The 14,176-nt window shown below is 38.6% G+C and overlaps 1 protein-coding gene across 5 annotated transcripts in view; it reads right to left on the bottom strand.

Moving 5' to 3' along the window:
* REV1 (REV1 DNA directed polymerase) overlaps nucleotides 1-14,176 on the bottom strand; it is an 88,362-nt gene that overhangs the window by 53,400 nt on the left and 20,786 nt on the right. For all 5 annotated transcript variants that reach the window (XR_010662380.1, XM_065929724.1, XM_065929726.1 and 2 more), the window contains exons 2-3: nucleotides 12,062-12,122; nucleotides 10,544-10,670 (exon numbers count right to left, since the gene is read on the bottom strand). Coding sequence is in view for 4 of the 5 variants with exons in the window: in XM_065929724.1 (XP_065785796.1) it covers nucleotides 10,544-10,670; nucleotides 12,062-12,112 (178 nt within the window). In the remaining variant the exon portion in view is untranslated. The remainder of the gene's footprint in view (nucleotides 1-10,543; nucleotides 10,671-12,061; nucleotides 12,123-14,176) is intronic.

Here is a 14,176-nt window from a genome sequence, read left to right as displayed (position 1 = left end):
CAGACTTTTGAACTCTGTGGGAGAAGATGAGGGTGGGATGTTTCAAAAGAACAGCATGCATATTATCTATGGTGAAACAGATCACTAGCCCAGGTGAGATGCATGAGACGAGTGCTCAGGCCTGGTGCACTGGGAAGACCCAGAGGAGTCGGGTGGAGAGGGAGGTGGGAGGGGGGATCGGGATGGGGAATACGTGTAACTCCATGGCTGATTCATGTCAATGTATGACAAAACCCACTGAAATGTTGTGAAGTAATTAGCCTCCAACTAATAAAAAAAAAAAAAAAAACTCAGTCATCAACAAGCTAAAGCATAAAAACCATATGATAAATATCAATAGATGAAGAAAATTTTTTTATGAAAATTCAACATCCATTTATTATTAAAAACTCTTCAGAAAATGGGCACAAAGGGAACACAGCTCAACATAATAAAGACTGTATGACAAACCCAGAGCTAACACCATATTCAATGGGGAAAAGCTGAAGGCAGTGCCTCTGAGATTAGGAACAAGACAAGGATGCCCACTCTAACCACTTTTATTCAATATAGTCTTGGAAGTCTTAGCCACAGCAATCAGAAAAGAAAAAGGAACAGAAGGGACCCAACCTGGAAAAGTAAAACTGTCAGTATCTGCAGGTGACAGGACACAATTAAGATGCTACCAGAAAGCTAGCAGAGCTCATCAGTGAATTCGGTAAAGCAGATTACAAAATTAGTATAATAGAAATCCACTGCATCTCTGTACACTAGGAACAAAATATCAGCAACAGAAATTAACCATCCCATTTACCATCTCATCAAAAAGAATAAAATACCTAGGAATAAACCTACCTAAGGAGAAAGACGACCTGTACGCAGAAAACTGTAAAACGCTGATGAAAGAACTGAAGATGACAGAAATGATGGGAAGACACACCATGCTCTCAGTCTAGAAGAATCAATATCAGAGGTGAGACTGGATGATAGTTAAGGTCCCTTACAAAGCTATCATACAATTCTAGGCACTAAAACCATTATCTCCAGCAAACAAAATCTGGAGACTAAAAGCAAAGCAGGTCACATTATGCCCAATTTTACAAGTAAAGGAACAGAAAGCAGAATAATGTAAATGATTGAAAAAATACATATAAATTAGCAGGACATTAGAAAAAGTAGGTCAACAACTCACATATTCTGAATAAACTACAATGTCTTATACACTTAACAAGTACAAAACTGAAGAAGTTTAAAGTCACACAACAGAAAGTACTTAAAAGCAAGCAAGGTCTCTACTTGGGGCAACAGAATGTGGTACAGGGCAAATAGTGCAGGAAGTGGAAGTCCTGAGTGCTAGCCCGGCTGTGAGAACTAGCTGGGTGACTCCCACACTGGCTTCCCACCATCTGTGGTTCAGTGTGATGAAGGTCAAATGGGATAAATGGAACAAATGATCTCTAGTATTCCTTTCAAATTTAAAATATAAGGAATTTATTTAGCTTTTGGACAAATTCTCTATCATTGCCTCACATTCCGTTACAAATAGATTCCATTACATCAAATACCACCATGAAAAACAAAAATCAGTATTACAAAGTCAATTCTACAACCAAAAAGAAAAAAGTAACGACCTGGTTAAAATAAACCATCTTTAATAATACTTTTTTTCCAGACTCCTGCTTCATTTAGTTTGTCCTCTATAAAGGAAGTTCTACATTTGATACTATTGCATGTAAATAGTATTTGTTAAGGGGATCAAAGATTCAAGGGGTCTTCACTGATATTATTCCCTCAATAAGCAATATTATCACCATTATCATTACTATACATGTATTCATTATATATTTAAGTGTGCTTATATGTGTACCATCACACACCCTGAACTGCCAACATCAACTCCCAAACTGTCCACTAAAATATCAGCCAGTAGGGCTTCCCCGGTGGCTCAGCGGTTGCAGAACCCACCTGCCAGTGGAGGAGACATGGGTTGGACTCCCGGTCTGGAAGATTCCACATTCGGAGGAACAACTGAGTCCGTGCTTTAGCCTGTACTCTAAAGCCCGGGAGCCACAGCTACCAAACCCCATGAGCCCTAGAGCCCGTGCCCCACCCAAGGGGAGCCACAGCAATGAGAAGCCCTTGCACAGCAGCGAGAGCGCAGGCCCCACTCTCCACAGCGAGAGGAAAGCCCAGGCAGCAGCAAAGACCCAGAGAGCCAAAAAGTAAATAAATAAAAGAATCTCTTAAAAAACAAAAAAAGAAACAATTAAAACAAAGTACCAGCCAGAAGATCAAAGACAGATTTGAAAAGTGTAATCTATTCTTTTCAACTGCAGCTTCACTATGAGGAAAGGCAGTGGTCGGCAAAAGCTACCACGATATATGAGCAATATGCTCAGGAAACCTCTTAACAAAGCAACTGGGCAATCATGTGGAATTTCACGACTTTTACTAGCAATAATTCTAAATATTTGATATAGAAATTTAAGATCAGTTGACAGTTTCCCTAAGCCATTATATTTAACAAAATGTCTGAACAGCAATTTACACAAAACTTGGCATATCCTGAAACAGAGTATGTGCTCTCAATACATGATTTCATGCATGCTAAGTTGCTAAGTCATGTCCAAGTCTTTGTGACCCCCAGGGACTGTCCACGCGATTCTCAGGCAAGAATACTGGAGTGGGTTGCCGTTTCCTCCTGCAGGGGATCTTCCCAACCAGGGACTGAAACTGTGTCTCCTGCATTGGCAGGTGGATTCTTTTACCACTGAGCCACCTGGGAAGCCCCAATACATAATTCCTGCACAAAATAACAAGGGAACGTTTTTACACATGATCACAGTAAGAATTAAACTTGAAAATATTATTTTTTCTTTCCTATAGTCAGCAGACACTTAACATGTGTCCATTCTAGTAGCACCAACATATATATATATATATATATATATATATATATATATATATATATAAATTTGATTAAAACATACCACCTCTCTGCTGAACAAAATGAAACTGTCATTTCCTGTTTTATAGTCATAAGCAGATAAAAAGAACTGAGGAAAGAGAATTCACATTAATGCAACACCTAGTCAGTAATGTACTCCCACACTCTATCTCACTTAATCCTCACTACTGGTGATTCCAAGATTGGAATTCAACAACAGTCTTGGCATACACGTTCTTTGCAAGGTTATTAATGTCACTGCAATGTTATTCTTACCAAAACCAAAACAACAAGCATGTTCTGGATAATTTGGATAACCATGACTTCTGTGCAGGTTTTACTTATGGAGGTACTGGGAATGCTTTAAACATCACATGCTAATGAAAAGAACAGAAACCAACGTAAGGTACAAAAAATGCACTTGCATCAAATGAAGACCAAAAGCATCAAGGTACACTATTTAAATGTTGATTGTGTAGTGATGGAACAGACATAATTAGTGGGGAAAAAGGGTCAATAAGAAACACATGTGGGGATTTCCCTGGTGGCGCAGTGGGTAGGAATCCACCTGCCAATGCAAAGGACATGGGTTCAATCCCTGGTCTGGGAAGACTGCACATGCCACGGAGCGAGTGAGCCTGTGTGCCACAACCGCTGGGGCCTGCACGCTCTAGGGCCCTCGAGCTACACCTATGAGCCCGTGGGCCGTAACCACCAAAGCCCACACGCCTAGAGCCTACACTCCACAGCAAGAGAAGTCACTGCAGTGAAAAGCCTGCGCCCTGCAACAAAGGGTAGACCCAGCGCGCCACTACTAGAGAAAGCCTGTGCCAAAAAAAAGCAACAAAAGACCTAGCACAGCCAAAAATAATAAACAAAAAAACCAACACATCTGCTGGACAGCCACAGGCAAAAGAATGAAGTGATTTTATAACATACACAAAAATTAACTCAAATGGACTAAAGACCTAAATGGAAGAAAACACAGGGGAAAAGCTTTATGACACTGGATTCAGCCATGATTTCTCAGATACAATGCCAAAAGCACAGGCAACAAAAAGCAAAGCAGATAAACTAGACTACATGAAAATGCAAAACTTCTGTACATGAAGGACACAACCTGTGGGACTGGAAACAATATCTGCAAACCGAGATTACTCTAAGGAGGAGTTAATAGACTATATAAAAAAGAACAGAAATTCAACAAGAACAAAATGTCCAATTTAAAAATGACCAAAGGACTTTAAAGATGATATACATATGGCCAAAAAGCATATGAAAAGACACTTGACATCACTAATCATTAGAGATATGCAAATTAAAATCCCAATGAAACATCCCTTTAAACCAAAATTCTGAGCTCCTTCAGCATCCTGAAAGATGTTTCTACAAAGGAGACCAACTTCAGGTAAGAGGACTATAACACGGCAACATTTCAAGTTTTAAAAAATCTAAAAACAAGTTCTAAAATGTCTCTTATAGGTTGAACAACATAATACACCTTTCTTTTCTATGTTACATGTATCCCTGCTTGACAAACAAGATACATCAAAGAACATTTGATCAACTAGAAAATAATTTTTTTTTTTTTTTTTTTTGATCAACTAGAAAATAATTTATCTAAGCTATCTATATTTCTCACTAAATAGAATGGCACAATTTTTTAAACTTACAAATATTTTATAAAGAATACTTTGCAAATCTGTAACAATTATATTCTCTAATACTCCTACTGTTAATTTTACAGAACATTCTTCGGGAATATTCTGTATGCAATCAAAGTTTAACATTAACTAAAACCAACCATATTAAGAAACAAGTTAAGCATAGAAAAGGTAAAAGGACCACAGTTTAGGCCTAAAGCTCCACATGTGAAATTCTGCCACAGTAAATGCCATCACGTAACATCAGAACAGCCACTGAAGACCACTGACAAGTCTCTGGGCACAACTTATAAAAAGGTTGCTCACTTGGCTAAAACATATCCTATAAACAAACACATTCTATAAATTTTAAAATCTTGTACAAAAGTTTTCTTTGATCTTTATTGAGAAAACAGTCTATGCACACCATTTCACTCTGCACATCCAAAGAGCTTGACTAAATATTGGCCGTGTCACATGCATGATAGGAAGAAGTAAGCCAATAGCTGTTTACACCTTCTATGGTCTTATAGTAGGTAACACCCTTCACTATTTCATTTGAGTTTCACAGTCCTGTAAATGAGAAAGATAGTTTAGCACTGTGTTGACTGCTGAGGAAATGAGAGGATGTATCCACAATCACCCACCACTGTGCAGACTCTTGGTCTTCTGAGCTCTGTCCATCATGACGTTCTCCAGTAGCCATCCACTCTCCTCAGCAAGCGCGTCAGACTTACTACCAAATTCAGCTAAAAGCCACATACACGCAACCAAACAAAAACTGAAGAAAAGTTTCAAAAGCCTAAAGAACCTCTAATAGGAGCAAATACTTTTCAGACTCTGGCAAAATTACAGGGAATGGTATAAACTAACACAGTAAGTCTCTCCCACATAGGAGGTTAAATTCCTCCATTCCTGGATTCACAAGATCAGAGTCCCACAGGAAATGGGAGGAGACAGCATGTATGTATCCACAGGAAATAACTCCTGGAAGGCATCCATTTCAAAAGAATTAGATCAGAGTATTAAATGGACTCTGTCCCTAAGTCACATTTGTATGCTCAGAAAACATCAATGTTAAGGTTCAGTTTTCAAACAGATCTCTACCACTTAAAATGTCAGTCTGTTGTATGTGTATATTCCCATTTCATTTTGCAGTCATATTTGCAGAATGTCTCTGCCTGCCCCATTTTCCCACAGAATTCAGTAGTGCCAAAGTCCCCAGACCTGGTCTCTGATCCACCTACTGAAAAAGGCAGAAAATTACCCAAACACTTCTTTCCGTATTAACTATCCTGATCCAACCTCACAGAAGAGCAATTACAGCTCCCTATATCTGAAGCACTAGCTGACCCAAGCTTTCACCAAGATAAACACACCCAGGGTCTGTCTCCCAGAGACTACAATCCAGTAAGCCTAGAGTGTGGCCAGTGTCTTATTTAAAAACTAGAGACTTAAGAAAATGGAGTTGAATTAGCATACAAGTGAACACATTTTAACATTCTGATGTGCAAGCATGACACCCTGGCACTCATTCACACACTCAACTGATATTTACTGAGATCTCACAACGTGCTGCGCAAGCTCCGAGCCCTTGGTACTCCCATCGGTGCTCCACTGGGCAGACAGAAAGTAACTCGGATAAATACCAGTTCGAGTGCAAGGAAACTCCATGAAGAGAAACAAAGCTGGATAAGAGATGAGAAATTTATTTTAGACAAGGCTGATCAGGAAAAGTCTCCTGGAGAAGGTAACATCTGACCGAGGCATGAATGATCAAGGCTTGGAGGAGAAAGGGCTGAATGGAGGCCCAGGGGTCACTACACAAAACGGGCTTTCTGACTCCCCAAAACTCAATACATTTAGAAACCTGACAAAACAAAACGACACTCAGGTGTTTTGTTTTCTAGCCAAAATGCTCTGAGATGTATAAACTATGGACCAGCTTAGGGAAGGAGGCAAATCTAATTAATGAATGAATCTGACTCCAGGTTACAGAAGTGAGGCGAGGAGCTATGATCAGAGTGACAGCACGAACAGCAGCAGAGGGAACTGAGATATCAGAACAACCCTGCTGACCACAGTCAGAGGATGTCAAGGTGAAATTGGAGGTGAGGGTTAGGACAAGAATGCCTTTACCCATCTTCATCCAGAAACATCGATTTACCCAGAACCAGTTTAAAAAGTCAATTCTACCTCAAACACTACCTCAACACTGTCTGTGTTGCCACCACTTGCCTCTGTCCATATCTAATGTTCAGAAATTGACTTTTTCATCACAAAAATTCATATTCTCCACCATTGTCATCTCTGTTAAAACACAATTCCTAACACACAAGCAGCATAAAAAATATATTTGCTTAATTAATCAATGTAGAGTAAAATGGGATGAAAGGTTTAAAGACTGGAAAACTTAACAAGGATGTCAATTCTTCCTAAATTCAACTATAGGTTTAATGTCATTCCTATCAAAATCCCAGCAAGGCACCTATTTTGTAGACACACAAAAACTTCCCCTAAATTTTATGTGGCTCAAAAAAATAGCTAGAACAATCTTGACAAAGAATAAAACCGCAATAATATACCTGATATTACAGCTTACTATATAGGAACATAATCAAGATTATGTGGGACTGGTGAGCAGTGAGACGCACATTTCAGTGGGGCAGATCACAGAACCCAGAAATAGACCCACCCAAATACGGTCAACTGATTTTTGAGAAAAGTACAAAAAGGAGGAAGAACAGCCTTTTCAACAAACAGTGCCGGAGCAAGTAGATATCCACAGGTCACAAAAAACAAACAGACATAATCAATATGGACCATGAGTTTAAATATGAAACATAAACCTGTATACTTTTTAGAAAAAACTAGGAGAAAATCTTTACGATCTAGGACCAAGCAAAGACTTTTGACTTGAAAGCACAATCCGTAAAAGTAGAGGTTGATAAACTGGATCCCATCAAAATAAAAAACTTCTGTTCCGCAAAAGACTGTGTGAAGAGCGAGAAAGTCAAACCAGAGACTGGGAGACAACATTTGCAAAACACATATCTGACAAAGGAGCAGTACTGAGAACAAAGAACCCTCAAAATCCAACAGTAAAAAACCAAGCAATTCAACTGGAAAACAGGCAAAGGACACGTACAGACAGTTCACTGAAGAGGATCGGGAGGTGGCAAAGCAACCCATGCGAGGAGGCTCGGCATCACCAGCCAGCAGCACACAGGCTAGAGCCACGAGGTGGACTGCACATAGTTAGAATACCTGCTTTAAAACCACAAAAACCCAGCCTGTCTTTACAAAGTGCTGATGAGGACGCAGAGCAACCGGAATACAGACGGAAACCACAAAGGTATCACTACATACCTATTAAATGTTTAAAACAAATCACTAAACCCTAACAAGGATGCAGAAAAATGGAATCGCCCATAAATTGCTCGTGGGAATGTAAATCGTACAGCCACTTGGGAAAGTTTGTCTGCTTCTTAAAAAAATAAAAACCATGCCAAGTTCAACCATATAACCCAGCAACTGCACTCTTATGTTCACACAAAAACTCGTACATGAGTGCTCACAGTCAAAAAGAGGACATAATCCAGACATTCTTAAATGGGTCAATGGTTAATCTGTGGAAACATTCACACCATGGAATACAGCTCGGTAATAAAAAGGATAAAACTAATAATAAACACAACTTGGATGACTCTCCAGAATATTATGCTGAGTAAAAAAAGCCAATTAATTCCAGAAGGTAATGTACTGTATGTTCTATTTATGTAACATTGTTGAATTGAAAAAGTACATGAATGGTGGCCAGACTAGCAGTCCCCAGGTGCTTAAGGAAGGAGCAGAGTGGCTACAGAAGTGAAGCATGAAGGATCCTTGTGTGAAGTTCTGCATCTTGACTGCATCCATATCATCCATACTCTATCCTGGTTGATAAGAGTACTATCTTTTTTAAGATGTTACACTGTGGAAAAGTGGACAAGAGTCATGGTCTCTCTCTGTATTTTTTCTGTGTGTGAATCCATAGTCAAAAAAAATTTTAATTAAAAAAAAAAAAAGTTGGAAGGCAAAGAAGTGAACTTAGAAGGGAAAAGATGCTGTTTGGGAGGAAAAAGAGAAGAGAGAATAAGTTAACAGAGGCAGAGTATCCAGAAGATTCGGAATCTTATCTCTAAACTATGTGGAAGGGATGGGCGTCACCAAAGAGAAGCTCATACGGCAGAACAGGGAGCTTTAAAGGAATCAAGGAAACCTGGAACATCAGTTAAAGTCTGTGAGGAGCGTGAGTAAGAGTCAACATTATCATACAGTTTCCCCACTGTCTCAATGAATCCAAAGCACTAGTCTTTACTTGCTGAGTCATCACAGAGATCTTAGATTCTGTTTCACCTATAAAGGTGCAAAGCAGTCACTGCAAGTGGAAATTTTTTCTAAAAACAATTAAACCACTACAACTTGCATATCCCTATAAAAGTCAACTTAATGGAACTTTACTTATGGAATTATAATGTAATCCTAACAAAACCAAGAATAAAAACTATATTATTATCCCTATCTTAAAGGAAAGGACAGGGATAATAAAAGGTCCAAACAAGAAAATGTCTAACAGTCACATACAAATTAGTGATGAAAGTAAACTGGAATTCCAAATTGTCAACCATGGTAGAGATTACTACAACACTCATTTTCTTCTTCCTCATACAAAGAATCTCCTTTTCTTCCTCTTATGTAAATGAGGGTACCCCTGTAAACTGGGGACTTCCAAAACTGGCTAACGTAACAAGTAATGTTTATGTCTTTTTATTAACATCTTTAGTCTTTTATAATGCATCTCATGAAAGACTGTGGAGTTTGAATGTTCTAAGATGCCTATGTAGAAAAGCTGCATGTGAATTTTCCCAAAGTTGCAGCAGCACTGGCTTTGAGTTAGCATTCCTAGACTAAATTGTCAATGATGTCTGATAAAATGCAACCAGGCAACACTACTGCTTAACTGAAACCTAACTTTAATCAACAAATACCCCAAGTTACCCACAAGACTGCAGGGGCACCAAGGACACAGGAGTAGTGAAATGTGGAAATGGCGCTCTTGCTCCTGTCAGTAAACCGCAGCTACAGTAAGATCCAATAAACGCCAGGATGTGAATAAACGCAAGGAGCCACCCCCACCAAGAGCAGGGAGAGACAACCAACGGGAACTGGTTCACGGAGACAAAAACAAGTAGCTAACAGCCAACTAAGAAATGGAGGGGAAAAGCGGGCCCCTGGATGGCTGGTAAAACAGGAAGCTGACGGCTGACATTGTAAACTAAAATTCTCAATCTCCTCTCCAGCTCACAGAGAAAAACCATCCTGTCCCTTCTAGACACTGGACTCAATGACAACAGGCATGGCAGGAGGAGAGGAGGGACACAGAGGAGGAAAAAAATACAGCAGGAGAGTAAATGAGATTCTGCTTCCTAAACAGTGAGAACTGGGCCCTCACCTTTCCTGTTGGCAACCAGATGCCAGCTGCTGCGTTTACACCCTTCTCAAGACGGGATGCAGAGAGCCTGACACACGCTCCACCCACTCCCCCACCAGCCCCAAATAACCTCTGGACAATCACAGTTGAAGAGTCCCCAGGGGAGGGTCCCTATGAGGCCCCCCTCTTCGAGGCTCACAGCTTACAAAGCCCCACACGTATGATGAGTTGTTTAAGCAGGCGGACTACAACTTCTCATTTTAAACTTCATCTGACTTTTAGAAAAACCACGTGCTTTGATAAAAATTAAAATAAGACCATGGCAAGCCTAGGCGAGATGGAAAGAAAGCGTGAGGAAGGAGTATCTAAGCGGAGGGTCTTACTTCTATCTTTTTTATAAGCAAGATAAATAATTAAAAACAGAATTTAAAACAAGTCACCCCAATCCTAAAAAAAGGTACACGCCAAAATTAGATAAATAAAAGGTAAGATGCAGTCAACCTGTATATCCATTAACATAGATGGCGACTCCACTAAAAATTGTTGATGAAGTTCCGTCCTTCTGGATAGCAGCGTCTGATCGAAACTGTTGCTCCAATTTCTGGACCTTGGCGGCCATATACCCACCCTAGAATTCAAGAAAAGTAAACTAATCATAAAAGTTTTATTTCCTTCCCACCTCCCCATTTTAAAATGAAATTAAAATTAAAAAAAAAAAAAAAAAAAAAAAGACCTTACTCTGTGATAGTGATCAACATACAAGGATGACATAGGGCATAATGATAACATAAACCATAATTCTAGGTGATACAACAGGCAGGTCAAGGGAGACTTTTCCTGTCAACTCGATTTTTAATAATTCTGTCCATAACATTGTAAAGCAGTTACCTCCAATTAAAAAAAAATTCTATCACATTCTTACAACAGCAAGTGCTATGTTAAAAGAGGAAAAAGGTAAGTCTAGAATAAGCGTAATATCACAGAATATTGCTCTTATCTACAAAAGTTATGACAAAGTTTAAACCAATTAAAAATTTGACAAGTGGTCAGTTAAAGAGTATATTTTAGACTGGCTTCCACTATCTTCTCTGTATAGTAAGCTTAACATCAAAAACTTCAAGTAAAATGAAGCTGTTTGACAAACCAACACAGTTACCCATACATGTGGATAAGAACATAATAAATAAACAATTCAGTGGTTAGGTTCTGGATCTAATCAATCTGATAGTAGTACTAAAATTTATAACACCAACCTAAAAAAAGAATGTAAAAACATTATTACGTCTGCTAAAGACATTTAGAAATCTATGAATTCAGCTATACCTTTCCTGAACACTGAAATAATTAAGCTAAATCTATTAAGACTTATCAATCTTACTTTATTTATAAAGTCTTCAAAGTGAAATTGTAGATGTCTAGAAGTGGTATATATTTTTCCCAAAATGGAAATAACTTTTAATACTGTTTTTGATTATTCAAATATCACATGCCATTAAAATTTTTTTTCTTTTCCCAGAAAAGAAGAAAATTTAAATTAGCTGTGATCCATTCAGTGCTAACAGTATGGGATCTTACTTTCAAAGCTTATTTCTGTGCCTCAGGACACAATAAGTTTTACACACACAGGATCACATGTAATAATACTACTTCATACCACAAGACCATCCTGCTAGGTTAGCACACAGCTAAATGACGGGTACATACTCTTCTATGCTACAGAAGATAACTTACTTGCCCAATCCCCTGTTACTGGATGTCTATGTCTTCCTGTTATCTAGGTTATTAGCAAATCTGTGATAAAACGATGATATAATACATTCTGTGCACTAGAACACTTATTTCCTCAGGACAAAATTTCTCAAAGTTTAAGCTTTCAATATACTGTGAATACACACACAGAGTTGGTGTCTAAAGTGATTTACAATTTAGAAAAGACCTTAAACCACATTATAAACTAAAAGAAGAATGAAGAATACCTAGACAGTTCAATATAATTATTTTTATTCTTTTAAAACACACCCATTTTTCCCAGTCATCTTCAGCTCTCTTCCTCCATCCACCTCGTCTCATGGTGGAGCTTCTGTATTAGGGGGGAAGAAAAAAAGAAATACTTCAATTTCTTAACAGACTGTACTACTAATTGATACTATATTTCAATATAAAGAAAAATGAGAAAGTAAAATAAATGCAAATGTTCAATTCATTAAAGTTGAAAGTATAAAACTGAGGAAATTTTTCCAAGGCATATCATTCTCCTATTTCACCCCAAAACTCCTTGCAGATAGGTATCAGGTTGAAATATCAAACTTTAATTACAACTCATTTTTATTTTTGGCCATGCTGTGCACATGTGGGATCTTAGTTTCTTGATCAAGGAATGAGCTCGTATCCTCTGCATTGGAAGCACGGAGTCTTAACCACTGAACCACCAGGGAAATCCCTTCAATTTTAACAGGAAAAACTTTTATGCATTTCTGAGCACCAATCCTAACACCCACTTACATAAAGCATCACCAAATCCAACTAACATACTATGCTTACTATTTAACATTAGTGTTAAAAGAACCTAAAAAATCATTTCCCTCCATAAACTGTCCTAAAATATGGCTTCTGAATTTTGTATTTTTATAAAATTTATTATTTTATTTTTTGCTACACCATGTGACACGCAGGATCTTAGTTCCCCAACCAGGAATTGAACCTGCGCCCCTACACTGGGAGTGCAGACTCTCAACCACTGGACCATCAGGGACTTCCTTGACTTCTGTCTTTGTTATTACATACTGCATACCTAAGAGCGCAGTCACATGACTAAGCACACACACACAAGAGGGCAGTCCCAGTGTAATCATCAGTTATGCAAAAATCCTAAAAGAAGCCAATCAAAGCAGTGTAATTAAGGGACATGATGCAGGAAGATTATCACTGATAATAAATGAGTAACTCTAGCATTTTCCTTAAGGGAACACATGACCAGCTCTACCATAAAGCCACCAAACTGGCTCATCTCAAGTGTCAACTGGCTTAGCAGTGATAAAGGTATAAATCTAAGCAGGCATTACATGAGGCTCCTTGTAAAGTCGAATTCTTCTACTTCAAACAGCTACATCCTGGGTGGGACATGACTGTATTATCCTTCACAAAATTAGTGTGAGCTCCATTTTTCTCATTTAGTAACTATATAGGTTAATACCGAATGGTTACCATACACCACTGGAGAAGTCATACAGTATCCAAGTTAAACTGGTTCTGATACGATTTAAAACAATCTTTTATTGAGTAACATTTTAAAATAGCCACACTTTATCCACATATATCACCTGATATTTTCCTTCAAATATTTCTTTCTTAGCATATATAGGATTTATAATATCTACTTGGTGACTCTGTATTAATTACGAATTTTTACTGCCTACTCTAAAAGGCACCTGAAAGACATGCAGAGAGAGTCTCAGAGTTAACTCCAACAGGGGGACAAGGGGCAGGTGGGGAGGCTCTGAGAACAGGCGGCCAAGTGGCCAACCCTGAGCAGGTGCGGTGCGCGCAGGAGGGGAGGGTGGCTGTTTTGTCTCCGACAAGTAAGGGCGTGTGTTCACCCTGAGCGCCAGGACAGCCATCAGTGCTGTTTAATACTTCTTCTGGTCTCAACAGGCTCACTCTGGCCAGGCTGTTCCCCCAAGACCTCTCTCTTATCTTAAAGGAGTCTGGGAAATGTGACCACATAGTTCTTGACTAACTCTGACTCCACACATCTGCTCTTACAAGTGAAAAGTGTGGGCATTCTGGTCACTGTACATTAAGAACGAATAATAACAAAAATTATACGAAACCATTAATTTGTTACACGAAGGTAAGTTTAAGAACAAAACACATTTTAAAAGTTTAATTCACCTGACCATTTAAGAGCCTCATTGTAAAAGGTCAATACGAAAATCCTTACTGATGGCTTAATGAAGGAGACCTCACTGACACAAAATTTCTTTGAAGAAAAGTTTTAAATAAACTTTTAAGCTTCCCAAATAAAGCTATCCCAGACCAAGTTTTGAAAACGAAAAGCAATGAAGGGCTGAAAAGGTAATTTCATCAAATTTCGAAAAATGTAATTTGACCCATGTACAGCAAACTCCTATTGGC

Source organism: Muntiacus reevesi, chromosome 3 (assembly GCF_963930625.1).
Source record: "Muntiacus reevesi chromosome 3, mMunRee1.1, whole genome shotgun sequence".
NCBI classification, from domain to species: domain Eukaryota; kingdom Metazoa; phylum Chordata; class Mammalia; order Artiodactyla; family Cervidae; genus Muntiacus; species Muntiacus reevesi.
This window is presented reverse-complemented; position numbering and strand designations above follow the sequence as displayed.